The sequence below is a fragment of the Bidens hawaiensis genome, unplaced genomic scaffold (assembly GCF_021521415.1).
Source record: "Bidens hawaiensis isolate Kalapana, Puna unplaced genomic scaffold, B.hawaiensis_p1.1 tig00039111_1, whole genome shotgun sequence".
NCBI lineage: Eukaryota > Viridiplantae > Streptophyta > Magnoliopsida > Asterales > Asteraceae > Bidens > Bidens hawaiensis.
Window position 1 is genome coordinate 71643 of NW_027496882.1, and position 26540 is coordinate 98182.

Here is a 26540-nt window from a genome sequence, read left to right on the forward strand (position 1 = left end):
TCAATTTGGTGATTTTGTCTAGTTAGATTTTTAATAAGCTGAGCTACTAGTTGTCACTTGTCAGGGCTGTAGAAATTTTTGGGCCGAGGGTGAATAAAAAATTTTAGGCCTTAAATTAGTTGAGAATTGGGTTTAAACATTAAAATACATTTTTTTTCAAATAAATAAAAATTTGGGTCTATTGGGGTGTCGGGCCGGTGTCGGTCAACCACACGACCCGGTCTCATAACCGGCCTTGCGAATTGTTGGTGAAACTGATAACTAGCGTTTTGAAAGGGATCTAAATGGTTGTGGAACACTGGAACGCACTATTGATATAGTCAAATTATAGCATCTATTGGAGTGGATTTATTGGTTGAAAAGATAAATTTTATCACAATCGACATTACTACTTTTAAGTAAATATTGGGTGGCACAACTGCACAACAACTACGAGTGGTAAAATGTATACTCTTGTCCGACTATTTAATAATGTTTTCAAATATTAATAGTGGGTAACACGAAAGTTTTTTTTCTTTTCATGGTGAATCACATGGCTATGCAATGTCGGGTCTAAAAGAAAAGTTTAAGGGCATTCTATTTTTTTTTCCGAATTAATAATAATCTAATTTTGCTAAGAATTTATAATTAATTGATCAATTTGGTTTTTAAATGTTGGAAATGTGTGCGAATGATAGCCGAGGACTAATTTCACAGACAATTAATAGTTAATGTATCATTTTGAAAGTTGTCCATCTAAGATTCCATTTATTCATTTGAAAAGTGTCTTTTGTTTTCATTGAATAGGGCTAGCAACAACTTAATAGCCTCTCTTTTCACTAAACGGGCTATCGCGGACTCTTGGGATGATTAAGGAGGTGAATCCCTCTAGAGGTGGACAACAAAACCGGTTCCTGGAACCGGTTCGGTGGAACCGAACCGGAACCGAACCGGTTCCTACCCGTTTTTCGTAGGAACCGGTTCGGTTCCGTTTCAACCCGACGATCCGGGACCGGTTTGACATTTTTGGAGGTGGACCGGGTAGGAACCGGAACCGAACCGGAACCGGTTCTGGAACCGGTTCGACCGGAACCGGTTCTAGCCGTTGGAGTAGTTCTAGCCGTTGGGAAACGGTTTTATGGCCGTTTTTTGACCGTTGGGGTCAAAAATGGCCGTTTTTTTGGCTCCCCAAACACCCCACTACTAGTATAAATAGGTATTTGGTGTAATAGGTTCATCACAACACTCAAAACGCAAACCCGAACGCAAAAAAATACAAAAAAACGCTATTACAACGTTCTGAGTTCTCTAATCTCTTGTTTTCTCTTCTTCTATATTCATATTTGTTGTTATGGCTGCCTCACAATCATCGGTTGGTCAAGGTTCCACCGCCGGACCAAGTTTCGTTCGTATTGTACCTCATAATCGTAGTCAAGAGATTTGGTGCAACTGGGATTTGGTTGAATTGAGTGACCATTCATTGAAGGCTCGGTGCAAGTTTTGTGGGATTTATTTAAACCCACTTTCGAATTCAAATTTGAATAAACACATCGAAAGACCGTATTGCAGGGCGTTGAAACAGAACGTCGAGTCGCAACAAACGCAAATGGATAGTGAAGGCGGAATATTTACATACCAAATTGATCGAGTTCAAGATCGTATGGCGAAGTTTGTGATTCAAGAAGCTTTGCCGTTTAGCCACTTCGACAACCCTCGCTTAACCGCCATGATTCGAGATACGCTTCAACCACAATACACTCACGTAAGTTGTCATACTCTTAAACGTTATTGTTTAAAATTGTGGAAGAATGCCAAAGAGGTACTAATTGCATATTTTGAAAATATAAATACGGGAATAAACTTAACTAGTGATGTTTGGTCGGCTCCACATGGTCTACCCGAATCTTATCTTTGTGTCACCGCTCATTGGGTAGACCCGTCATCGTGGGAAATGATGAAACGCACCATTGCTTTCGAACTCTTTGAGTATCCACATACGGGAGATAATTTGTTTGAAATTTTAGATTATGTTATAAAAACTTATAAACTAGAAAATAAAATATTTTCAATTGCATTTGATAACGCGTCGAATAATACATCGGCGGTTGATAAATTAAAATTAAAATATACGCCGATTTGCAATGGTGTATTTTTTCACTCAAGGTGTGTTGCACATATCATTAATTTAATCGTGCAAGACGGACTTGCTTCGGATGAGGTTACATCGGTTATAAACGATTTTAGAGTAATGCTACATGAAGTTTTTAAGAAAAGTAAAAAAAGACAAATGGATTATAGAAAATTTTGTAAAGATACGGGAAGAAAAGCTTTGGAGCTAATTGGGATGTACCTCATCGATGGAATTCCACTTGCATAATGTTTCAAAGTGCTTTGAAACAAAGAGAAACTTTACAAATGTTTCATTCTAGTCTTGCCGAGAATGATTTGGCAATCCCCTTTTCAAATGAGAAATGGGAAATTATCAATGACTTATCGACTTTTCTTGAAGTTTTTAAAACATCAACTACGAAACTATCGGGAACGTATTATCCGACAAGTCCCTTGGTTCTTTCGGAGTTATTTTTAATCGTTAACAATCTTAAAGAATTTGAAAATAAAAGTCCAATGTTTTCAAACATCATATTACCAATGAAGTTTAAATTAAAAAAATACTTTCTTGAATTGCCACCGATTTTTACTTGCGCCGCCGCTTTAAACCCAATGTTAAATGTTACGGGGGTTGAATGTGTGATAGACGAAATTTTTTCAGCCTTAGATATGCATGAAGTTGACCCAAACTTTTCAACAGAGGCACAAAATGATTTTAACTTGAATTTTAAATTTATGTATGACTTTTATATAAATAAATATGGGTCAAACATACACATGCCTACGCCGGGGGGGTCTTCATCAAGTTCAAGTGCTACTAGAGTACGAGACCCCATGATTAGCCTTATGAACACCGTTCGCAACGTAACGGCTAAAAAACAAAGGGGTAACACCCCTTCAAGCGAACTAGGAAGGTATAGTGCATATGATTTCTCTACCGGTTTATCCGAAGAGGAATATGGCACTTTTGATGTTTTGGCTTGGTGGAAGGTAAAGGAAACCGAGTTTCCGATTCTTGCCACCATGGCCCGTGATTTACTAACCGCCCAAGCTTCTACGGTAGCTTCGGAATCTGCTTTTTCTCTTAGTGGCAGGGTAATATCGGTGAGAAGAACAAGACTGAATTCGGAGTCGGTCGAGATGTGCATTTGCTTGAAGGATCACTTGGACTCAATCGATCGTGTTCAACACGTAACCACTCTGGAAGACGAAACACCACTTGATGTTCGAGTGCACGACGAACAAGAAGGCGTTTCTACAAGTAATTATGATGAATAAGTCGCCACTCAATAATTACGACGAACAAGAAGGCTTTTCTAGAAATAATATGTCACAACTTTATATTTATAAGTTTAATGTTTTGTTAGTTTGTTTTTGAATATTTTAAAACATGTAACCTTTTTTTTTGAACTTCTTAAAGTAAATAAAATGAATTTTATGTTAATTGTTTTTTTTATTTAACATGTTATACAAATACGAATCGTATAACAGCGCTCTTGATTATAATTCAGCATTTGACTTGCGTAAGCCAAAAGACTATAATGCATAGCAAACTCAACAAATGTAACACGATACAGATTTAAGTTCACCATTACACGATACACGATACAGACTAATCAATTCAAACACGCTGACACTCATAGCATTAAGTTCAATATGTTGTTTACCATTGCTCTGTGGGTGAACAACAAAAGTAGCATGAGCCTCTTCAGAAATCAGAAGAACACAAATCATCACCTACACAAGCAGCGGAAACGAAAAACGAAAAAAAAAAAATATTTTACACTGTAACCGGTTGGAACCGGTTACAGTGTAAGAACCGGTTTAGGAACCGGTCAGAACCGGTTCCACCGGTTCCGGGTCCGAGGGTTGGGGAACCGGTTCGGTTCCCTAACCGGTTCGACCATGGAACCGGTTTAAACAGTGATGTTGACTAATGGAACCGGTTCTGAACCGGTTCCGGTTCCTTTGACCAACCCGATTTGATCACCTATAAATCCCTCATCCTAATCCTCATTTACTCGTTTGAAAAATGTCGCTTTTGTTTTCACTGAACAAGGCTAACAGTGGCTGGTGAGTTTTTTTTAAGAACGAGGCTATCAGAGACTCGTCGGATGATTAAGGTGGTTTCTCCCTCGTACTAGTCTTCTTTTACTCATTTTGGTTTAAATTTGTTTGTTTATAAAAATGCCGCTTCTATTTTCGATGAACGCGGCTACCAGCGACACATGGGCTTTCGTTTTCACTGAATGGAGCTATCAGGTACTCATGAGATAATTAAGGAGGCGAGTCTCGCGTTCTAGTCTTTTTTTACTCATTGTGGTTTCAGTTTGTTCGTTAGGCTTGCACTTATTCATTTGAAAAGTGTCGTTTCTCTATTCAGTAAACGAGCGACTCATGGGCTTTTGTTTTCACTGAACGTGGCTATCACGTACTCATAGGATGATTAAGGATACGAGTCCCTCATTCAAGTCTTATTTTACTCGCTATGGCCATCATTTGTTCGTTTGGGCTTCCATTTGTTCGTTTGAAAAATGACGTTTCTGTTTTCACTGAATGGGGCTCACAACGACTCATGGACCTCTGTTTTCACTAATTGGGGCTATCATGCTCTCGTGGGATGACTAAGGAGTTAAGTCCCCATTCAAGTCTTCTTTTACTTGTTGTGGTCATCATTTGTTTGTTTGAGCTTCCATTTGTTCGTTTGAAAAGTGTCGCTGTTGTTTTCATTGAACGGGGCTCGCAACGACTCGTGGGCCTTTGTTTTCACTGAATGGGGCTATCATAGTCTTGTGGGATGATTAAGGAGTTGAGTCCATCATTCAAGTATGCTTTTACTTACCGTGGTCATCATTTGTTAGTTTGGACTTCCATTTGTTCGATTGAAAAGTGTCGTTTTTGTTTTCACTGAACGGGGCTCGTAGTGACTCGTGGGCCTTTGTTTTCAATAAACGGGGCTATCACAGTCTCGTGGGATGATCAAGGAGGTGAGTATCTTATTCTAGTCTTCTTTTACTTGCCATGTTCTTCATTTGTTCGTTTGGGCTTTCATTCGTTCATTTGAAAAGTATCGTTTATGTTTTCATTGAACGGGGCTACCAGCGACTCGTCGGCCTTTTTTCCACTGAACGGGGCTATCACATTGCCGTGGGATGATTAAGGAGGCGATACCCTCATTCCAGTCTTCTTTTACTCACCATGGTCTTCTTGTTCGTTTGGGCTTTCATTCGTTCATTTGAAAAGTATCGTTTATGTTTTCATTGAACGGGGCTACCAGCGACTTGTCGGCCTTTGTTTTTACTCAACGGGGCTATCATGGTCTCTTGGGATAATTAAAGAGTTGAGTTCCCCATTAAAGTGTTCTTTTACTCGCCATCGTCATCATTTGTTCGTTTGGGCATCCGTTTGTTCGTTTGAAAAGTAGCGCTTTTGTTTTCACTTAATGGGGGCTCGCAACGACTTGTGGGCCTTTGTTTTCACTGAACAAGGCTATCACGGTCTCGTGGGATGATTGAGGAGTTGAGTCCCACATTCAAGTTTTCTTTTACTCGTCGTGGTCATCATTTGTTCATTTGGGCTTCCATTTGTTCATTTGAAAAGGGTCGCTTCTGTTTTCACTAAAGGGGGCTCGCAGCGACCCGTCGGCCTTTGTTTTCACTGAAGGGGGGCTATCACAGTCTCGTGGGATGATTAAGGAGGTGAGTCGCTCATTTTAGTGTTTTTTTACTCGATGTGGTCTTCATTTGCTCGTTTCATTTCCGTTTGTTCGTTTGAAAAGTGTCGCTTCTGTTTTCACTGAACAGGTCTAGTAGTGACTCGTGGGATTTTGTTTTCACTAAATGTGGCTATCATGGACCTATGGAATGATTAAGGAGGTGAGTCCCTCATTCTATTCTTCTTTTACTCGCTATGATCTTCATTTGTTCATTTTAAAATTTTCTTCCTGTTTACGCTAAACATGCCTAGCAGCGACTCATGGGATTTTGTTTTCACTAACCGTGGTTATCATGGACTAATGGAATTAGGTGAGCCCCTCATTCTATTCTTCTTTTACTCGCTATGATCTTCATTTGTTCGTTTTAAAATTTCTCTTATGTTTTCACTTAACATGCCTAGCAGCGACTCGTGGGATTTTGTTTTCATTAACGTGGCTATCAGGGAGTCAAAGTGAGTTATACTGATGCTTGATAACCACACTGACACTTACATTATGTAAGTTACATATGATGCTATTAAATTGCATATACCTAAGATTGCTAAATGTAACACCACGTCCCTAACCCTCTCAATTTAAGCTTAAAAGTAATAAATTAAGAAGTACAGGGACCAAAAGTACAAATTCTGAAACTTTGTTACCATCGCGATACGCGATGGGGTAACAATCAACCCATCGCGTAGCACGATAGGCTAGGTGAGTCACCGGACACGTGTTGAAACCGTGTCAACACGTGGCACAATATGACAGGCCACGTGTCATCACCGCATAAGGCGGTGTAAAATGGCGGCGTCGCGATACGCGACGGGCCACAAGGGACCTATCGCGTATCGCGATAGGGTACTGAATCAGCCTATAAAAGGGGGTGACGGGTATTGAGCTCTCCTCATCCCATTTCACCTTCACTTTCACATAGTTAACATCGAAAGGCGTGCCCGGTTACCGTAGTAAGCCGACGTGTTGTTTTCTCGTAATACGTGCAAGAAACGAAGTTGGAATTAAGCTAGCAATCACATAAGCGAGTAGATCAAGTCATGCCTTATCGTGTTATCAATCTAAGCAACCGAATTAAGGTAGGAGTTATGTTTAAGTTATTTGAATTATAGCTTAGACTATCAATCGAGGCTATGACCTTTAACCTTGATCGTATTTTACAAACATTCATTCACAATCATGTTTTCATAAAACGTTACTTCATGATGAAGTAATGTTAAACAAAAGAGATATTTTGACGGGCATGTAGTAACTGGAAGGGGGATATCATTAGTAGTAAGTTTCTTGCCTAAGGAAAAGTAATTCGCATAAATCCCAATCAACCGAGGGACCCGTTTACTTACTTGGAGAAACTTACCAATGTGATAGAACCTATTAGGCCAAAGCATGCTATATCAAACGTCACATAAAACTAAGTGTTTTCATTCATAATCAAAGATAAGCGATTTCAAGGTTAAGCTTACAATCATAGCTTAACATCATTCAAAACATTCATACGAACCTATTTATGTATAGGTTAATATCATTCACATTCGATCAATCAATCAGTCAAGGTTTACAACACCGACGGTACAAGTGAATACGTTCAAACCTTTTTGATCAGTCAAAATATATTTATACTCAATGAGACGAACGGGTGTTTGTCTTAACGAGTCAATCAATGTCTACATGAGATCGAGTAATCTCTAAAACTTTATAATACAAGATAGAAAATAAAGTCAACTCAGACCGAATACACATGTGTCTGGATCCAAACATAACCATTCAGCGTAATCATTCTAAGACTACGTGGTCGCGGGCTAATGGTCATAACTAGTCTCCCGGAAAGGGCTACGTGGCTCGGGAACAATTGTGTGTGTAGGGCAGTGGTACATAGACCAGAAGTAGAAATGCTTCTGCTGAGCTTGTAGAGAAAACTATATTTGTATTATATTGACATTCAAATGTTTTATCGAGTCATACGTGTTCACCAGCATATAGCTGACGTATTTTTCCAACCCATTGCAGGTAATTAAGCATAAGTAGCAATAGCAAGGATTGGAGTCTTATGAAGATAGTATCGCGTACAAGATGACTCCGTTTTTGATATAACATCCTTGTAATATGAAAACATATCTTTTGTAAACCAATACTCTGGTATTTAATTCCCGAGTAAATTTTCAATGTAAATTAATATTATATTCAACCTAAAGTCTTCCGCTAAAATTAATCTATAAACTCTGATATATTTACAAAACAGGTACCAACTCGTGGTCACACGCCTAGGCCCTAAGTCGGGGTGTGACACTAAAGACCTTAGATATATATGCACTTCTTCGACAAAGTTTAGGGCTAGCCAAGGCTACCCCCTATATCCTACCTAAATCTGCCCCTTGTGACTATGTGTTTGATGTTTGACAGTGATATCATGTGCTGTAATCACAATATGACATGCCAATCAATATGTCCTATGTGTGCGCAATGAGAGACGAGCGTGAGCGTATGGAAGAAGATGTTACCTGAGGAGGATGCTCCTCCTATTTATAGCTAGGGTGTTGGAAGATAATAGGCCATGTAGGATATTTCCTTGACCACCACGTGAAAATTATTAGTGGTGGTGACAGCGGTGTCCGCTTAGTCGTGGGAGCACCTTCCATGAACAACGTTCCTATTTTAATTATGTGCTCCCAAGTATGGTGTAGCCGTCATCGGCGGTCCTTATGTATGCCACTTGTGCAAGTGGTCCTTGAATGGTTTGCAACCCTAGTTGTGGGATATGACTCCGATCAACTTAGGTTCACATTTTTTTTTATCTCCTTAAGTAGTTTTCCATTGATCAATAATGTTATATTTCCTTTACCGAAATCAATCTGTTAAAGTAAAGTTTGAGGTTTAGCATGTTAAAAGGGAAATTTGTAAGGGAATCTATAAAACAAATCAATCAAAATATAGAAAAAAAATAAAAATAAAAACCACAAATCATATCGATTTTTGTGAAAATTTTGTTTTCAAGGTCACAATAAAACGAACAACCAAATAATAATCGTTACAAAAAGAGATTTAAAACTTTGGGCCAGATGTCATATTTTATTTGATGTAAAAGGTAAAAATGAATAGATTTAATTTTAGGTGATTTGTTAAGTAAAAGTGACATTTACTTTACTACAACTTTTAGAAGCAATTTATGATAACTGAACAACCCGAGTCAACTCAGTCGTTGGTTTTGTGAAGGAAGGAAGCCATGAAGAAAAAGCTGGATACCCGTTTCCCTGCTGTAAGTTTTCAATTTTCATCCAATAATCACTTGTCGTTATTAATATTACATAATCAGGTAGCTTAATTGTGTCCAGTATTGGTACCCTAATGGTAATTTTGACTTTGACTCAAAACAGTTTTTATTTTTTATTTCAAATCAGTAATTGAGTTGCAGTCTGCTGTGATCTTATAATACATGTTTCAGATCGGATATTGTTTGAGTCAAATTCAACAGATTTCATTTCAATCTGGCGTTTTCAAATTCTGATTTTGACATTTTAGGGTTTTTGGTATTAGCTAAGATTATTGATATTGTATGTTCAATACATTAAAAAGATATAAGATCTGAATCAGTTAAAGGGGCATTTATAATTTATATATGTCTTTGTAGGTTCGGATAAAAAAGATAATGCAAGCTGATGAGGATGTCGGGAAGATTGCCATGGCCGTGCCCGTTTTAGTTTGTGAGTTATTAGCCTTTTAGGTAGATGTGGCAATTTTGGCACGTTTACGTATAAATTGATATTGTAGTAATAATATTGTGTTTGTACGTATAATTATTGATGCGTTAATTATTTATCATGCAGCGAAAGCGTTGGAATTGTTCTTGCAAGATCTCTGTGACCGAACTTATAGTATCACTGTTCATAGAGGAGCCAAGACGGTTAACTCACTGCATTTGTAAGTCATGATCTTTGACTCGGTGTGAGAAGTTGTAGTGAAATAGATTAATGGATTTATATCTCTTTTCAGAAAGCACTGTGTTCAAAGCTACAATATGTTGGATTTTCTGAAAGAAGTTGTCAGCAAGGTCCCTGATTATGGCCACTCGGAAGCTGGTGTTGAAGATCATACCATGTTTAAAAGAAAGTAAGATTCATTAGTTGAGTTTGATTCGTGTTATTATGTGGAGTTTTCTTTATTAAGAAATGAAAAAAATGTAATCTTTTTGTTTTAGGAAAGTTGCTGCTGATGATATGAATGGAAATGATGAAGAATCAAAGAGAATCCGAGTGGTAATGATTTTTGTTTTGTTTTTTTGTATCTGATGTGATCTTTCTTTTACGGTTTTGGTACAAACTTTTTGGAATTACGCCTTTAGTTCTCACTGTTCACTCAGACGTAACATGTTAGGTCCTTGACACTAACAGACGTAAAAATATCTGTTAAGTGTTTCTCCAAGGACTAAAATAACCTTACTATATAAGAACACGAAAAAAGTAAATTGACATACTAATGTTTGATACAGAGTGAAGCGGGGCCCACAACCAGCAGAGGCAGAGGCAGAGGTCGAGGTAGAGGAAGAGGTCGGGGCAGAGGCAGAGTATCTGCAGAACGGGATCTTCCCATGATTGAACCAGAATCAGAATCTTCAACATTATCTGTTCATAATATCATCAAGGAAACCCCGCGCCCACAGGAGCCGGTGGGCAACCAATCAGAGTCCATCAAAAGCAAAGCTGTAGTCAACATTGATCTGAATGGCGGTTTTGATGGGAATATAGATAAAGGGCATGCTGCCGCAGATGGCAGTGCAGTACCGTCGTCACAATCACCACTGCCGCCGCCGCCGCCAGCTGCAGAAGCTAGTGAGGTTGCTAACAGTGAGTATCCTGGGTGGTCGGTTTCAGAAATCGACAGGATGGCTGTTGACCCTGGTCTTGCACGAGTCAACTCGAGGTTGGATGAGGATGATGAAGACTATGATGAAGAATAATGGTTTTAAATCACCAAAAGTGGCTTCTAGTTAGGTGATAATTTATACCAAGACAGATATATGATAGTTTGCTTATTGTTTCTAACTTTCTATAGTTATTTAGTTTACCTTGTTATATGTATTTTGTATTTCTCTTTGTTGTGTAATAGTGATGTTGTCATAAGTCTGTTGTGAGTTTGTTAATAAAGTATTGGATAGCTATACTTCACTATGCTGAAACATGTCATCATAGAATGAAAAAGATCACAACTTTTATTTGGTTTGCACTCGAAATTTTAATTTATTGAATCAAACTCGTCTGTGAGCGTTGGGAGTGTCGTCCTAGTGGCATCCGTGGACGCCTCATCCTTGAAGACAGGATGTCGAAGTTATAAAGTAGATACTCTATCGTTTCCATTCTCATACCAAATTAATGATGATAAAAAAGAACCGTCAACTTATAAAATAGAGTAACCTCATCAATGTTGATGCATCGCGTTTAATAATCACATTCCTTACGCATCTAAATCTATTCATAGTTTTTACAAATTTGGATCCATCTTTCCACTACACATTTCCTATATATTGATGTTCCAATTCAAATGAATACGAATAAAATTAACCGAAAAACGAACTAGATAACAATCAAACACAAAAAAATTCGAACGTTGTTGCAAATCACATTCAATCTCGTTTTGATCACTTCAAGACTTAAAAATCGATCTTTGAGAACCCAAAAAATTAATTCCTAAAAACACTACAAGTTTATTCTAGTTTTTATTTTAGTTTATAATGTATAACTGATTTTTTAAGTTTATAAAAATAGAAAATAATAATAATAATAATAATAATAATAATAATAATAATAATAATAATAATAATGTGGTTATGAGTTATGACTGGTGTTTGTTTGCTGTACGGAGAGAGGTGAGGTTCGGGATAAACATGGCGGTCATATCTTGTTCCTCATATCTCAACTTCCAATTTCATAACCACCTGAAATCAACAACCCTAGCTACAAGTAAGCTCATCAGTTACAGACCTCTAGTCACTCGCTCCTGCTTAAACCACACTAATGTTGTGCTCTTTGATGCTGCTAAACACACGGTACCAAACTGTTTTATTTCAACTAATTTTGATCAGTAGATGTCTATTAGTTACATGTTTCATCGGTTAATTCCATACATCGCTATATTACACTCAATGTTTCATTTTAGGCATTTATAATTTAACCACATCATAGCAACACATTGTAAGCTTTAACATCTCTCTTATTATGTTGCTGCACATCATTTTCTTTCTAATAGTTTATTATTAATAAGGTAATAATAGTTTGTAACTATTTTTATTAGGTGGATACATATCTACAAAGTGGCATGGTGGTTGGACTAGGGTCTGGTGTAGCCTCATCTTTCGCAATCGAGTATTTGGGTCACAAACTTCGTGTCGGTCTACTCAAAGATATAGTTGGAATTCCCACGTGAGTCGATTCGTGCGTCATTAATCTACTTATAATTGTTTCTTGCAATGACTTTCCTTAATAGATTGATGAGAGTTACCATATTTTGATAGCATACGTGTGTTTGCATTGCCATTATTTAGGACACCTGTTTAGACACGATAAGACCTGTTTAGCAAAAAAGTGCGCTATGCGATTTTTATACTTTTTTAAAAATAATTAAAATTAAGAGGCTAGGGTACATTATTTCTCCTTCTTGGTACATAAAACGTACAACTGTCATGCTCAAACCAACAAAGTCAATTGTTAAACGAGTCGTTTTCGTGTTTGATTCTTGCGTTAATCGTGTCGTCTCTAACTTGTTAAACACGTAAGATACGAACTGACAGCCCTGCCGTTATTGATGCAGTTCTGACCGGATTGCAAGTGAAGCAGAAAAGGCAGGAATACCTCTGCATCAGTACCAAGATAGTACACAAGTGTGATCCGAGTATCCGTTTACTCTCTTGCTGCTGATTGCTTATTAATTAGGTTTCAGTGCCATATTTAAAGCCATATAGAAGAATTAACATTCTTATATTGATATAATAATTTCACATACTCCATTACATTTTAGTTATTTATCATAAGATAATAATGAGAAACAAGGTGAACATGATTCTGAAGATTAAGAAAAAGAATAATAATTTGAATCATTGAGCCAAAAGAATGATGTTACAGAAGTCTTTGTAACTAGATAAACCGTAACTGATTATAAAGTTTCATTCTTTTTATATAAGCCTTGATAAGATCTTACCTTTATGGAGATTTTGCGTCAAAACCTGCTTATTAGTGATCAGTTTTCCTTATATGCTAAAGTGAATAATATAGCTCTCTTAATGACGAGTCATAAATATAATCCGTTGATTTGTTTCTAGATTGATTTTGCATTCAATGATGCTGACATAATGGAAGAAGGAAGCCTAAATATCGTCATTGGTCGTCAGAGGCTTCAAGGAGACGAGTCTATAATTGAAGAGAAGGTCAGTGAAAAATTATTCGAGTTTTTATTTTCAGCTTACTTTTTCCTCTTATAAAAAAATAAACTTCTACTCTTCCATATATTCATTTTGTTCTTGGTATTATTGTACAGAAAATATTAGATATGACAGAGAATCTTGTTATAATGGTCAAAGAGAAAAACTGCAAAACGGTTGTTGAGGGTTCAATTCCTGTTTTAGTTAAATCTGTAAGTTTCAGTCACTAATAATGATGGAAAATCAATTTGTTTAAATCTTTAGTATAATAATTATGCTTAAAACTCATATTCCAGGTCAGCTGGATGGACACCGCAGAAGAGATTGATGATCTCTTTGTAGGCGATGCAGAGGTACGGTTCACACACATATATATGCATGTATGTATATATGTATATTAGTATATAACTCATACATAGTGTTGTATATGAAGGTATGGAGAAGACCGTCTATGGGGCATGCAGATCCTACGGGAGGCAACTTTCCGCTAGTAACAAAAGAAGGACATAATATTCTTGATGTTATATTTACATCTCCTATACCAAACCTTGGTAGCATTACTTGATTCTGTAATAAGTATCTGTGATGTCAGTTCGTACATCAGACAGATATAATATAGAGGATGTTTCATTTTTCATGCAGCTGAAGTAGCAAATCTTCTCAACAGCATTGACGGTGTTGCATGTCATGGCATCATAACTAAATCACCGTTAGTTTCTCTCTCCTTTCTTTGTGATTTTGATAGAAAGTATAACCTGAAATGGCCCGTCAAAGACTTCTGTTGCAACGGGTCACTGAGATTCTCTTTTTTCTTTTTTCCTTGTGGGTTGCAGTTGTATAGCAGTGATTGCTGCAGAATCAGGGCTTCGTGTAATTGAAAATAGCATCGCGAGAAGCGTTTAAAACCGAAACGTACGCTTTCACCTTCAATATCTTATATTCATCTGTATAGAGAACAAACATACCTACATGTCAGTAGTAATGAGCTATAGATTCTTGGTTTATAACTTATGGTGGCATTTACATTATCATATCATCGTTGACATAAGGTAGTAATGATGATGTTAATTTCATTTTGGTGAGTGTATGCCCTCGGCTAACGGTGATGTGGCATGACTAAGCTTTGCAACACTAGACGATGAGTTAATTCGATAACTCGTTTCAGTACATAACTTCTTATGATACCTTAGTAATCATTTTATAATTATCTCCTTAAACCTTTAATGTAAGTGATACATAGTTAAATACCAAGTGACTAAAGGCCTCTTAGTTACTCTTCATGGTATGTTATGATTCAAACAATCAAACATATAACCTATTCATCTAAATGGAAATATATGATATTTTTAATGTTTGTAAGGGTATATATGAAATTATTCACATAAAAATATCTACTACATAATTACGTATGAAAATCACGAGAAGAAAGAGAAGTACACACTGTACAAGCATTATGTTCATTCTACAAACGCCGCATCAAGGGGTTCTTTTTTATCGTATTATTTAATTTTTTATTTATTTTTTATTGTGTGTGTTCTTAGTTAAAGATTCACTTGTTATATACACTAGTAGCTAATAGCTTCACTAATTTTGTTTGATTGTTGATAAAAGATATATGAATTTTGGGGCTTGATTTTTTGAGCGGCAGAGAAAGCAAGAGAGCAAATAATTTGCTTCGCTACAAGATTTATACCATCGATTGGATCTTATTTTTTTTCAATCATAAATTACAAAATTCGGTTGAACTAAAACTTATCATCAAATGATCTCAGCTTTCAGATCATTTGAATTAATAATAATTTCAATTTCAAAGTATCTTTATCACTACTAAATCATTACATGGTTGCTTTCAAATCTACATCAAACATTTCTCAAATAATGCGAGTCAAATGGCGATTTTAATATCTAATGTCCTCCTAGACAAATTGTATTTTAACATTTGAATTATAACCTATTGACCGATAATAATGTAAATTATAATCTGTTAAAGACAAAATGAAGAGAAGCTTTTACTCACCCAATTTTCAAATTATCAAAAGTCAAACGGTCGTTATAAATTATCACAGTTTGAACGTGTTAAAATTCAGTTCACCTTTACGTGACGCGTTAAACAAATCTCGACACCTTTAATATAATGTTATCTTATGTTGTAAAGATAGCTCCTTCTCAACTATCAATCTATGATTAAAGCGTTTCACACCACTTTTATGTAATTTCATTAATCAAACAATTATTATTATGCTCTTAATATAGGCATTGAAGGTGAATAGACATTGGCGTGTACGGTTGGGTCCGATACCATGAACCCTCCTTTCTGTCCACGTTCTTTTGTTGCGCGTGGGTATTAATATTATTAATATTATTGCAGCTTATCATCATAAAGGATATTATTATGATTATCAAACCCATCTTTACCACAACAAATTCATTCGACCCACCAAACAACAATCTTCAACCTCAAGTTTCAATCTTTATGCATCTTTAATTAATACCCCTTATCTGTAAGTCTTGATCTTTATTCTTGATAGGTTTTCTTTGAATTTGAACTCTACCCAGATCATAAAAACATGAATTTTCATTGGTTCTTCAACTGGGTCTGATTATTGATTCAAATCCTGTGAAAAAGATTGAAACTTGTAAGGGAATATTATCTTTTTGGGGTAAAAATTGAAGCTTTGTGCCTTTCATGCAGCAAAAGTTGAATTTGATGTTAGCAAAAACTGAACTGGTTTTGCATATTTCAAAAGGTGTTCTTGGTAAAGCAATCGATTTGAATTGTGGTTTGATGCTTTCAAAATCTTGGATTTGAATTGGGGTTTTCAAGATTTTGTTTCGGGTTATTGAGTTTGTGAAAAAATATGCAAAGAGTTAGGGTTTCATCACAGCAAGTAGCAGTACAAAAGTTAGGGGATTCACAGATGACTTTATCTCCAAAATTCAAGTTAGCTGCAGTTCAATCGCGCTTACTGGATCCGTTTGTTGAAACCGAGCTAAGTCTTAGAGGCGATCCACTTATTCCTGGTCTTCCTGATGATATTGCTTTAAATTGTCTTCTAAGGCTGCCGGTTTCAAGTCACACGGCTTCAAAAAGCGTTTGCAGACGTTGGTATCAGCTATTTGGTAACAAAGAACGGTTCTTTACACGACGAAAAGAAATGGGGTTTCAAGATCCGTGGTTGTTTATATTCTCCTTTCATAAATGTACAAAAAAGATTCAATGGCATGTTCTTGATCTAGTTAATTTCTCATGGCACACGATTCCACAAATGCCTTGTATCGATAAGGTGTGTCCACGCGGGTTACGGTGCGTTTCATTCCCGTTTGAGGGATCACTTTTCGTGTGTGGAGGTGTGGTATTTGACCCCAATTGCCCGTTGAATCTAGTGTTGAAGTTTAATGTTCAGAAGAATTGTTGGACTGTGATGAAGAAAATGATAACGGCAAGGTCGTATTTCGGAAGTGGTGTTATAAATGGAAAGATTTACGTGGCTGGTGGAAACAGTACGGATCATTTTGAGCTTAATTCTGCTGAGGTTATGGACCCGAATAAGGGGATTTGGCACCCGATTGCAAAAATGGGGACATATATGGCATCTTACGATGCAGCGGTTCTTGATGGAAAGCTTCTTGTGACCGAGGGGTGGTTTTGGCCCTTTTATGTTGTCCCGAGGGGTCAAGTTTATGACCCGAAAACCGATCACTGGGAAAACATGGCGGATGGGCTTAGAGAAGGGTGGACGGGTACGAGTGTGGTGATTTATGGTTACTTGTTTGTTGTAACCGAGCACGAGAGGACTAAAGTTAAGGTGTATGACATGAATAATGACTCGTGGAAGATTGTTGACGGGCCTCCGTTACCGGAGCAGATATGCAAGCCTTTTTCTGTTAGTTGTAATAATAATAAGATTTATGTTGTGGGAAGAGACCTTCATGTTGCTGTTGGGTATATTTTGAGGTTGAGTAGTGAGAAAAGCCCGAGCTTTTCGGTTCAATGGGAAGTGGTTGAAGCACCCGAGGCGCTTTGTGATCTGACGCCTTCGAGTACGCAGGTCCTCTTCGCGTGATCGTGTGTTTTTGTATGTTTTTTTTTTGGTTTTGTATGTTTTGGTTGGTGTTTATGTTGTGTGTATGTTGTTTATATGATGTTGTATGATGTTTGTTGAATGGTATTGTATGTTAATGATGCTTGTATTAAGTTAATTTTGAATACAATAAAAGAAGTAATTTAGGTTGAATGTTGCATTGCTTGTATTTTTAATATATGTAGAACTAATGTAGAAAGTCAAGAGATTAAGGCAATTGCAGACATGATATTATGTAGAACTAAACCTGAAACCGAACAACCTGAAGCCGATTAAGATGGAACCATGAAATCCAAAGGCAGTATTCGGTTCGGTAATTGGGTTAAAAAAGCTAAGTTAGGTAACTCGAGTTTACTTAAAATATTGTCAGTTGTACATATACAACTGATGAACCAAAAAGTTTAGCATTCCCCCATGTGTTTTTTTACAAGTGAACATGATGTTAGTAGAAAAGTCTAGTTATCACTTAAATAATCAGTTATTGTGTTAGAAAGTGATGATGGTTATTTGAAGCTACTAAAAAGGTTTGGTTTGGTTAATATTATTTGAAAGATCATATGGTAAAACACGTATTGTAGCTCGTACTTAAAAACCCCGATATCAGTTAACTTGACTTAAATAAACTTGAAACCGATTAACCCGAGTTTTTTTTAGTCAGTAAACAGATAGAATTCCTATACTAAAAAACCCAAACAACACCCTAAAACCAACCGAGTTGATATCGTAAAAAACCACATCATATCTTCTTTTGGGGTGTTTGGGATTGCTTATTTTCACTAACTTATAACTTATTAACTTTTTAAAAAGTAATAAGGTGTTTGGGATTGCTTATATTGTGAGAGGAAAAGTTCCATAAGCTACACTTTTTTAAACTTAATGAAAAATTATAAGGAGGTAAAATAAGGAATCCCAAACACCTTTTTAATCCTCATACTATTATTTATAATAAACTTTTAAATTAATATCTAACTATCTATATAATTGTCTACCATGAAATCCTATCTCCCCTTCTTTAGAGCCACCAGATTGTTTGATTTCTAAATGGAGGTTTCTCATGCATTTGACCCGAAATCGCGGGTATGGGTCTTGCCAAACCCAAATAGTCTTTAAATGGGTAATAACATCTCATTTATTTATGAAACTATTTCATAATAAAACAATAATTTTCGGGGGTCATGGGTCTCACCAAACTCGTATAACCCTTAAACGGGTTATAACATCTCATTTATTTATGAAATAACCCCTTAATCATCAAATAATAATTTCCACGGGTTATGGGTCTTACCAAACCCTAATAGCTCTCAAATTGGTTATAACATCTTATTTATTGGTAAATACTTTTATCCTCAAACCCTAATTTAATTTATATTCCTTACATGTTCTTCATTGCCGGTTAACTTCCGATACTACCCGCCATCGTCAACTACATCAACGTCTCCTTTTTCATTAGACAAATATTTGTGTTCATGTTTGTTCATTTAAAAAAATCAACATGTCCGTGTTCGTGTATTTTTGTTCGTTAAAAATCTGAAAAGCCTACACATCTCAACTAAAAATACCCAAACACAAAAAAATATAATAACAAACTAATATATATATATATATTAAAAATAAAAATTTAAATAAACTCCTGTAAGTTTTATATATATATTGAGTTCCTTCACATATAATAATAATAATAATAATAATATAGTAATAATATTGTACGGAGAAACCTTCCATCCTGGTTTAGTTTCCGGGTGAATCTGAACCACGAAATTGTCCAAGACGACAACTTTCTCATTACTCATTATCGAATTCATTTCATTTCAACCGGAAGAAGCTTCAAACTGGTAATTCAAACCCTAGTCCTCTATGTAATTGAATCCCAACAGTTACGGGTTTCTGTTTTTCATTCAAAACCAAAACCACTTTTCTGGGACCAATTTGGTTAATCATACCTTTAATTCAAATTCAAGATTTCTTTATATTAGTTTAATGGCTTCATCAGTTGTGCGTGTAGCATATATAATACATATTAAATAATTAAAAAAAGAAAGATTATTGAATATGTACTAGTAGTAGTGTTCATCCTAATCCAAATTTAAGTCTTTGAAATAATATCTTTTTTTTATGATGCTGACTAGATCCAAGTTCATCAAATTCTGTGGTTGACATTCACATAGCATCATGTCCTCTGCTGCTCCTCAGATTCCCGGTAATTGTCATGATGTTTTGTATTTTATGTTTCGTATGATGTATGCGACTATGCGTCTAATACAACTGTCTTGTTTCTTTTATCCTGCTAATTGGATAAGCTTTTTCCTTATTGTTGCATCTGGATTTAGTGTCCAAGGGTTTTGGGTAACGGGTCAAACCGGGTGCGGGTTTTAACTAGTAATTATTTAGTGCGGGTTGAGTCGTTGATACAACACTTTCTAATACGTTTAACACTTTAACCAGACCCGGCCCATTTCAACTGTTATATAATTAGCTAAATTATCTAATTTACCCGTTTGGGATTAAGCATAACACGCATAAGCTGTTTTATAAGTAAACCAGTGGAAACTGCCACCTTTCAGTATGCATGGCGCTCATGATGTGCATATCACTTGTATATATAGTTTGACATAAATTAATGATTTTTTTAAACAACAGATCATTACAAAAGTGAGATCGGTCAAATTCAGTCCTCACCTTCTGCAACTGCAAACGGCATGTCTCATCCTTCAAACGCCCAATACCCAACATTGGTATCTCTCTCTTTCAAATAACAGTATGGGATATGTTAGAATATATATATAAGGGTTAGCCGTCTTTAGGCGTTAGGCCCGTTATTTTAAGTCTATCAGGGTGTCTAATAGTTTGGTTACTGCTTGTTTCTGTTGAAGTTAAATGTATATATAATCACAGGGTCAAGCAGCTTATCCTTATCCAGATCCTTATTACGGATTATCCTTATCCACTCCCTATGAAACACAACCGTATCCAACTCACCCATATCCGGTGCCGCCTATGGTACACTTCCTCCTTGTTCGTATTTTGCCGTTTGACACATTTAGTGATTTTACTCGTTTGACCCGTTTGCATCTACTTCAGGTACATCTTCAGTTAATGGGAATTCAACAAGGTGGTGTTCCGCTCCCGTCAGATACAGTGGAGGAGCCGGTTTTTGTGAATGCTAATGTAAGGCCCCGAACCCGGTAGCCTTACTTTAGCGTCGGATTTACTCATAAACACAGTTCTTACAAATCAGAGTTCATTAAAACTTTCGCGGAATATAAAAACTTTCATGAAACGTTACAGCAATCCAAAACTTGTCTTAATTAAACATTCTTGTCTTTCACAATAAACGTCAATTACATTAAAACATCTTGAGTCTTCAGATGCCAGTCTCCTATTCGCCCACCATGTGCCCGCTCAAGCTAGCTGTCTCATTCTACTCACCTGCGTGCATACTAAAAGTCAGCTACGCTGAGTGAGTTCTAGTTAATCGGACGCCATACAATACATACACATACATACATATCCGAAGATACATATCCATACTTAACTAGTTACCCTTCTGTTCTACATACATACTTACTACCATACATACATACATATCTACAATCACTAACCTCAGTCTACCGAGAGTACGTTCATAGTCCGCCGTCTATACCTGTACTCAAGGTCGTGAACACGTAAAAGGTCCGCAGTCCTTACCTATGTTCACCGTTTAGGGTACGTGCAAGGTCCGCAGTCCTTCCCTATACCATCCTACATCCAGAACACGTACAAGGTCCACAGTCCTTCCCTATGTTGCAACCTAATTCATAGCACGTACGAGGTCCGCAGTCCTCCCCTATGCTACCACAACACAAATACAGCACGTATAAGGTCCACAGTCCTTTCCTATGCTGATGCCTATCTGAAGTACGTATAAGGTCCACAGTCCTTAACTACGTTCTCATCTATCATCTACATTACGTATAAGGCCCGCAGTCCTTAACTACGCCATCACCAGCCGAGTCTATGTCCGACAGAAGCTAGAGGGATTTGCCATCCTAACTTACTATGTCGAACGTAGAACTCACATACCATTCGTGTACCTGTATACACATACTTCACATATACAATAATTACATTATAGCATAAGAACACTCTAGGCGTTCTTTACATCATTCATTTAACAACCATACCCTTTGTCGATACGTGCAATATCCGAAGATCGTTCACGCCCCGACAAGTATTCATTTGTAATGTTCATACATCTTCGATATATAATATTCGTACCTTTATTTTTAACCTGACAGTACGCGCACTATCCGAAGATCGTTCGCGTACCGACAAGCAATCATTCATATCCATCACATATATCACATATGGCATACACTTATCACTTAGGATAAATGTATTAACAAACACATCGAGTATGCACACAGCCCCGAAAACATAACAAGGAATGGGGCTAGAAACTCACCTGAATCCTGTTACGCCCTCCGTTAATAGTTATTCCCTTCTTGAGCTGTGCACGGCTAACTGTATAATATTTACACGTATCAATTAACTACTACTACTACTCATGTTGTATTTCTATCTTTATATGACCCACAACGAACGGGGGTCCGGGGACAGCGCCCCTGGCAGCGGGGTCTAGGGGCGGCAGCCCCTAGCAGGGTCCAAGGGGTAGAGCCCCTGGCTGGGGTCGAGCTGCCAGGTCAGCTTGGAAAAATTTTATTTACATTAACTGTCTTAACACATTTTCCATTAGGTTTTTAATTTATTTTCTAATCGAACTTGACTTTAGGCGAAGTTAAACCTTAGGCGAACTTAGCTTTAGGCGAAGTTAAACCTTAGGCGAACTTAGCTTTAGGCGAAGTTAAACCTTAGGCGAACTTAGCTTTAGGCGAAGTTAAACCTTAAGCGAACTTAGCTTTAGGCGAAGTTATCAGTTAGGCGAACTTGGCCGTAGGCGAAGTTATCAATTAGGCGAACTTGGCCATAGGCGAAGTTATGCTTTGAAGGCGAAGTTAAGCTTTGAAGGCGAAGTTAAGCTTTTGCAGGCGAAGTTACCCAGTTCGCAGGCGAAGTTGCCCAGTTCGCTACGGGTTTGGTTTTTATCACGCATTTTGGCGATTTTAATACCCTTGTTATGGTTCGGCATCACCCCCTAACGTTCCCTAACCATTTCGTTCGTATATATATACCGTATATACTATAAAGCTTGGATCTTTAAGCTTAAGGACATTCAATAAAACATAAACTTTAAAGGTCAAGAACATACCTTTTGTGCTCGTTTGGATCTCGTTTAACTTGTTTAATCACAACTAATCGTTTACTCTCTCTCGGATCTTGCTCGTTTCTCTCCCTCGGCCGCCGGCCGTATATGGCGGTGTGTGGTGTGTGTGTGTTTTGGAGTGTGTAGAGATTATGATGGAAATGAAATGAGGGTTTAGGGTTTTAGGTTGGTTTAGGGGATATTTATATCCCTTAAAGCCCATGGACCTAGAGCTCATTCTTATTTAACCCATCTCAATTAATCTAAATCCATGATCCGTTCTTTACTCGATATTAATTAATAACGCGAAATCACTAAACGTAACTTTCTTTATTCAACATTATAAATTTTAGGATGTTACAGCTAAACAATATCATGGAATCTTGAGGCGCAGGCAGTGTGGTGCAAAAGCTGAATCTGAAAATAAAGCTCACAAGTCTAGAAAGGTAAATTAAAAATGTTGTATCATCATCATCATCATCATCGTACTCAGTAAATTAAAAATGTTGTATAATGATGTTATATGCTTTGTGTATTACTTGCATGTAGGTCTGGTCTTTTTAGCTGAATTAAGGCTTAAATATTATTAATTTGTATAAATTCTGTGAGCTAATGTCTGTGAAACTTTAGCAGCCGTACTTGCATGAATCGAGGCATTTGCATGCACTGAGAAGAAGCAGAGGGTGTGGCGGTCGGTTTGAGAAAAAAGATAAGCAACAAAAGGAGGGGTCTGATGATAATTCTCAGGTGAAAGATATCAATCTCAACTCTGATAAACCCTAGAAAGTTAGTTAAAAATCATCAAGCTTTACTGCGGTTTCGAGTGTATAGGCAGGCCAATGTCCGTGCTTTTTAGCTTTCGTGTCGTCTGTTTTTGGTTATCTTTCATACCCTGGATCTGTTTTTGCTGTTTTTTTGAACATGAATTCAAGTTGTACTTGAGAGTAGTGAGGTTTTTTTTTTTTTAAATACTTTTGTTTTGTGGTTAGATATATGTTGATGTTATGGCTGATATGTTGAATAAGTTGATTTGTGCAACTATTAATGTGTTGAGTGGTCTTTTCTTGCTAGAAACAGAGTTCTGGCATTCCCTGATCCAAAATCAATAGAATTTTTTAGAATGTTGTAAGTTTTCTTTCATAGACAGATGTACAATTGTGTGGTTTTATAAAAGTTTCAGATCCCGTTGGTTAGCAGGGTACTGGCAAATCCGTGAGTTTTTCTAATAATGGATTCTTATGGTTAAAGAAAAAACTAGCTAGAAACACCTTAGGATGCATGCATCTCAACAACACAACAAAATTATATTTAATAACTTTGTGAAAACTGAAATTATTTTTTAAACTTTGTTACTTTGATATTATAAAGCCAGTTGTTAAAACTCTTGGAAATGTTATTAGATCTTTACCATGTAAATATGTAATTATCCTTTCTGAAGACATATATCAATAATTTATGCTAAACAGCATTACATTATAATCTTATTTGTTGTCATGATCAACAAATCAACTCGCTAAAGAGGAATATTACATAATAAAAACGTGTTCATGCCACAAAATTGATCCTGTAAACATCACTCAAGATTTGATATGTACTTAGCTGGCCAACATCGGCATATACACATAAGATAAAAAAACGGGCTTCACACGAAGTCTACATACACGCGCTATCTGCAAAAAGCAAATTTTTTTCATAACTTAAACCTCCAAGTCACAAAATTCTGCATCATTGTTGTAGTCGGTTTGAAGTTGGCTATACGTGTCATCAAAATCAGACTTATGGAATACGAGGCTGGCTACCGCTCTATCAATAACATTTGTTTTATATTCTGAATCTCCTGTTTCTCCCGCCCTGCCAATTAACAAGATAGTTGATTCACGTTATGTTTTAATCGGTTTATATTTAATGCATAAACCTTCTAAATTATTAAATTAAGAAAGCAGATTATTATTGAAATAATATAGTGTTTGTAAAATTATATTTCACACATTAATAATGCAAACTTGGATTATAGAAAGTTAGAAACATGTATTTACTATGAGTGAAGAACACAATGTTATTTATACATACATGCATATATACATACATACATACCTCAATGTATCATCATTAGAAGTCATCATACATTGTTTTGAGCTTTCTGCAAGTCGGTAGAAAGCATCACGTAAGCAAATGCGAGTTTTATCCGTTAACTGAAACGAAAATACAAATCTATATGAAGTGTGTTCATAAGTTCACGCAACTTATGAAATTCCAATAATACCCCTACAAGTCTCACCTGTGCAGTCACCCTTTCAAGATCATTCAATACAGGTTCCTCCATTAAGTTCTCATTGCCAGAATACTGCTAATAAAATTAGCAAATAAATTATAAAAACATCAATTATTACACAAACATAACAATTAACAACCTTTGACTATGCAGGTCAACTCGAAACGTTCATCTCACCTCTGGCATTTGATCAGTTGTCGAATTTACCGTTTTGCCCTCGGTGATGTCGGCTTTAGTTGGATCTTCTTCAAGTAATGACCTGCTGCAAAAGATACACCATGAATACGCAAACTAACAAGAAAAAACACATTTTTACTTGACCGAAAACTATCAGATTAATTAGTTTGACCGAAAAGAGTCAACAAAGGTCAAATACTTGGTAAAACTGAGCATGTTAGTGAAAATGGATCAGGAAAGAGTCAAAACAAGACCTGACCGGATCCGACCCGCTTCTTACCATCCAAAAGAGTGAATCTTGAGGACAAAATGGAGCAGTTGACCCGTTTTAATTAGTAGTAATCGAATTCGAAGACATGTAATACGACATTAAATGGAGAATCTTAATTCCCAAAAGTTGAGCATGTACAAGAATAAGTCATTATCATCCATGCGATTGATTCTGGCTTCTTCTTCTGCAAACTGTTGGAAATCTGCTTCATCATTCCACAAAAGAGACCCACCGTTGTTGCATAGTTGTTCATGTATCATCATGTTCATGTTCGAATCAAGATTCTTTTTCGGATAACAACTCCCAAAACCATTTATTCCCCATTGTAACCAATTTTCAGGTGATGCTGCAGATGATGATATCATCTGTGCTTGTTCATAATAACCCTTTGGAACAACAAGATCTTCTACTTCGTTACCGAAATACCACTCCATGGTATTCATTAATCACTACAGATTATAACAACACATGAAGATCAAATATCAGTCATATAATAATTAATATTATTATTTCTCTAAACAATAACAATTAATATTTTGTAATTATTGTAATCATTATTTCTCTAACTAACTATTTATATATTATATTTTCTATTAAAAGAACTTAAATATGTATGTATTATTTATACAGAAATTTCAAATTTTACAAAATAAAGGGGGCATATATTAAACAAATATTTAGAATTTTAAAGCATTAATATGAAAAAGATATACTTTTTCTGGTTGTGTCAAGCAGTAAATTTGCAGGTCTTGTTGGGTTCATGTGTGTGACACAATTTCAAGTTTAGCAGGTTAAAAGCCAAGTGGAAAAAGGTTTTATATGATAATATGAAGAGATCTTGAATCCCATTTCTTGAAATAAGAACATAATATACACTACTAAACTTGCAGACAATAATAATAATAAGAACTGACCTGAAGTGAAGAAGATGGAATAAAAGGATTTGTGTGTGTTGAATAGAACAGAATTGAAATGAAAGATTGTGGTGGTGTAGAGGTCAATATCAAGATCAAGAGACAGACAGACAGAGTGGTGGGGGGATAATAATAATGATAATAATAATAATAATTTGTGGATGGAAATGATGGAAGTGAATTCGTGGTTAACAACAAACCTCCATCTAAATATGTCTTCTCAGTTATCCACGTTGGCTTACCTGGGACCCACTCCTTCCTATGAATCTATCAAATGATTTGTGTTTTGTACCTCACACAACACTACAACATTTATTCCACTCCAGATGCTTTCTTTCTTTCTTTCTCTCATTAAAGAATAATAAACATAACTTTAGGGTTGT

At 36.4% G+C, this 26540-nt stretch overlaps 4 protein-coding genes and 1 pseudogene across 6 annotated transcripts; 4 read left to right on the top strand and 1 right to left on the bottom strand.

Annotated features, from left to right (window-relative positions):
- The first annotated feature begins 8992 nt into the window (after positions 1-8992).
- Positions 8993-10954, top strand: LOC143590975 (uncharacterized). Of its 2 annotated transcripts, none has more exons than XM_077071309.1 (6): positions 8993-9050; positions 9423-9495; positions 9619-9712; positions 9785-9901; positions 9990-10047; positions 10281-10954. In XM_077071309.1, exons 1-6 carry the CDS (start codon positions 9018-9020, stop codon positions 10746-10748), a joined length of 843 nt encoding a protein of 280 aa, XP_076927424.1. In that variant the 5' UTR covers positions 8993-9017; the 3' UTR covers positions 10749-10954. The 2 variants fall into 2 exon arrangements, with proteins under 2 accessions (XP_076927424.1, XP_076927423.1); XM_077071308.1 differs by having other exon boundaries at positions 9990-10045; positions 10273-10954.
- A 674-nt stretch (positions 10955-11628) lies between these two features.
- LOC143590977 (putative ribose-5-phosphate isomerase 4, chloroplastic) lies at positions 11629-14356 on the top strand. The gene is made up of 9 exons (XM_077071310.1): positions 11629-11834; positions 12080-12207; positions 12596-12665; positions 13104-13208; positions 13319-13414; positions 13499-13555; positions 13636-13753; positions 13845-13911; positions 14036-14356. Exons 1-9 carry the CDS (start codon positions 11673-11675, stop codon positions 14103-14105), a joined length of 873 nt encoding a protein of 290 aa, XP_076927425.1. The 5' UTR covers positions 11629-11672; the 3' UTR covers positions 14106-14356.
- Positions 14357-15910: 1554 nt separating this feature from the next.
- LOC143590970 (F-box/kelch-repeat protein At1g30090 pseudogene) lies at positions 15911-17397 on the top strand (annotated as a pseudogene).
- Positions 17398-19408: 2011 nt separating this feature from the next.
- On the top strand, positions 19409-23553 carry LOC143590978 (nuclear transcription factor Y subunit A-7-like). The gene is made up of 6 exons (XM_077071311.1): positions 19409-19481; positions 19922-20016; positions 20177-20281; positions 20363-20449; positions 22877-22969; positions 23157-23553. Exons 1-6 carry the CDS (start codon positions 19454-19456, stop codon positions 23304-23306), a joined length of 558 nt encoding a protein of 185 aa, XP_076927426.1. The 5' UTR covers positions 19409-19453; the 3' UTR covers positions 23307-23553.
- A 439-nt stretch (positions 23554-23992) lies between these two features.
- On the bottom strand, positions 23993-25760 carry LOC143590979 (protein LNK4-like). Of its 2 annotated transcripts, none has more exons than XM_077071314.1 (5): positions 25382-25760; positions 24973-25057; positions 24802-24867; positions 24618-24715; positions 23993-24374 (listed from the first exon to the last, which is right to left on the bottom strand). In XM_077071314.1, the coding sequence occupies exons 1-5, from the start codon at positions 25684-25686 to the stop codon at positions 24221-24223; spliced, it is 708 nt and encodes a 235-aa protein (XP_076927429.1). In that variant the 5' UTR covers positions 25687-25760; the 3' UTR covers positions 23993-24220. The 2 variants fall into 2 exon arrangements, with proteins under 2 accessions (XP_076927429.1, XP_076927427.1); XM_077071312.1 differs by having other exon boundaries at positions 24802-24870.
- Positions 25761-26540: the final 780 nt, after the last annotated feature.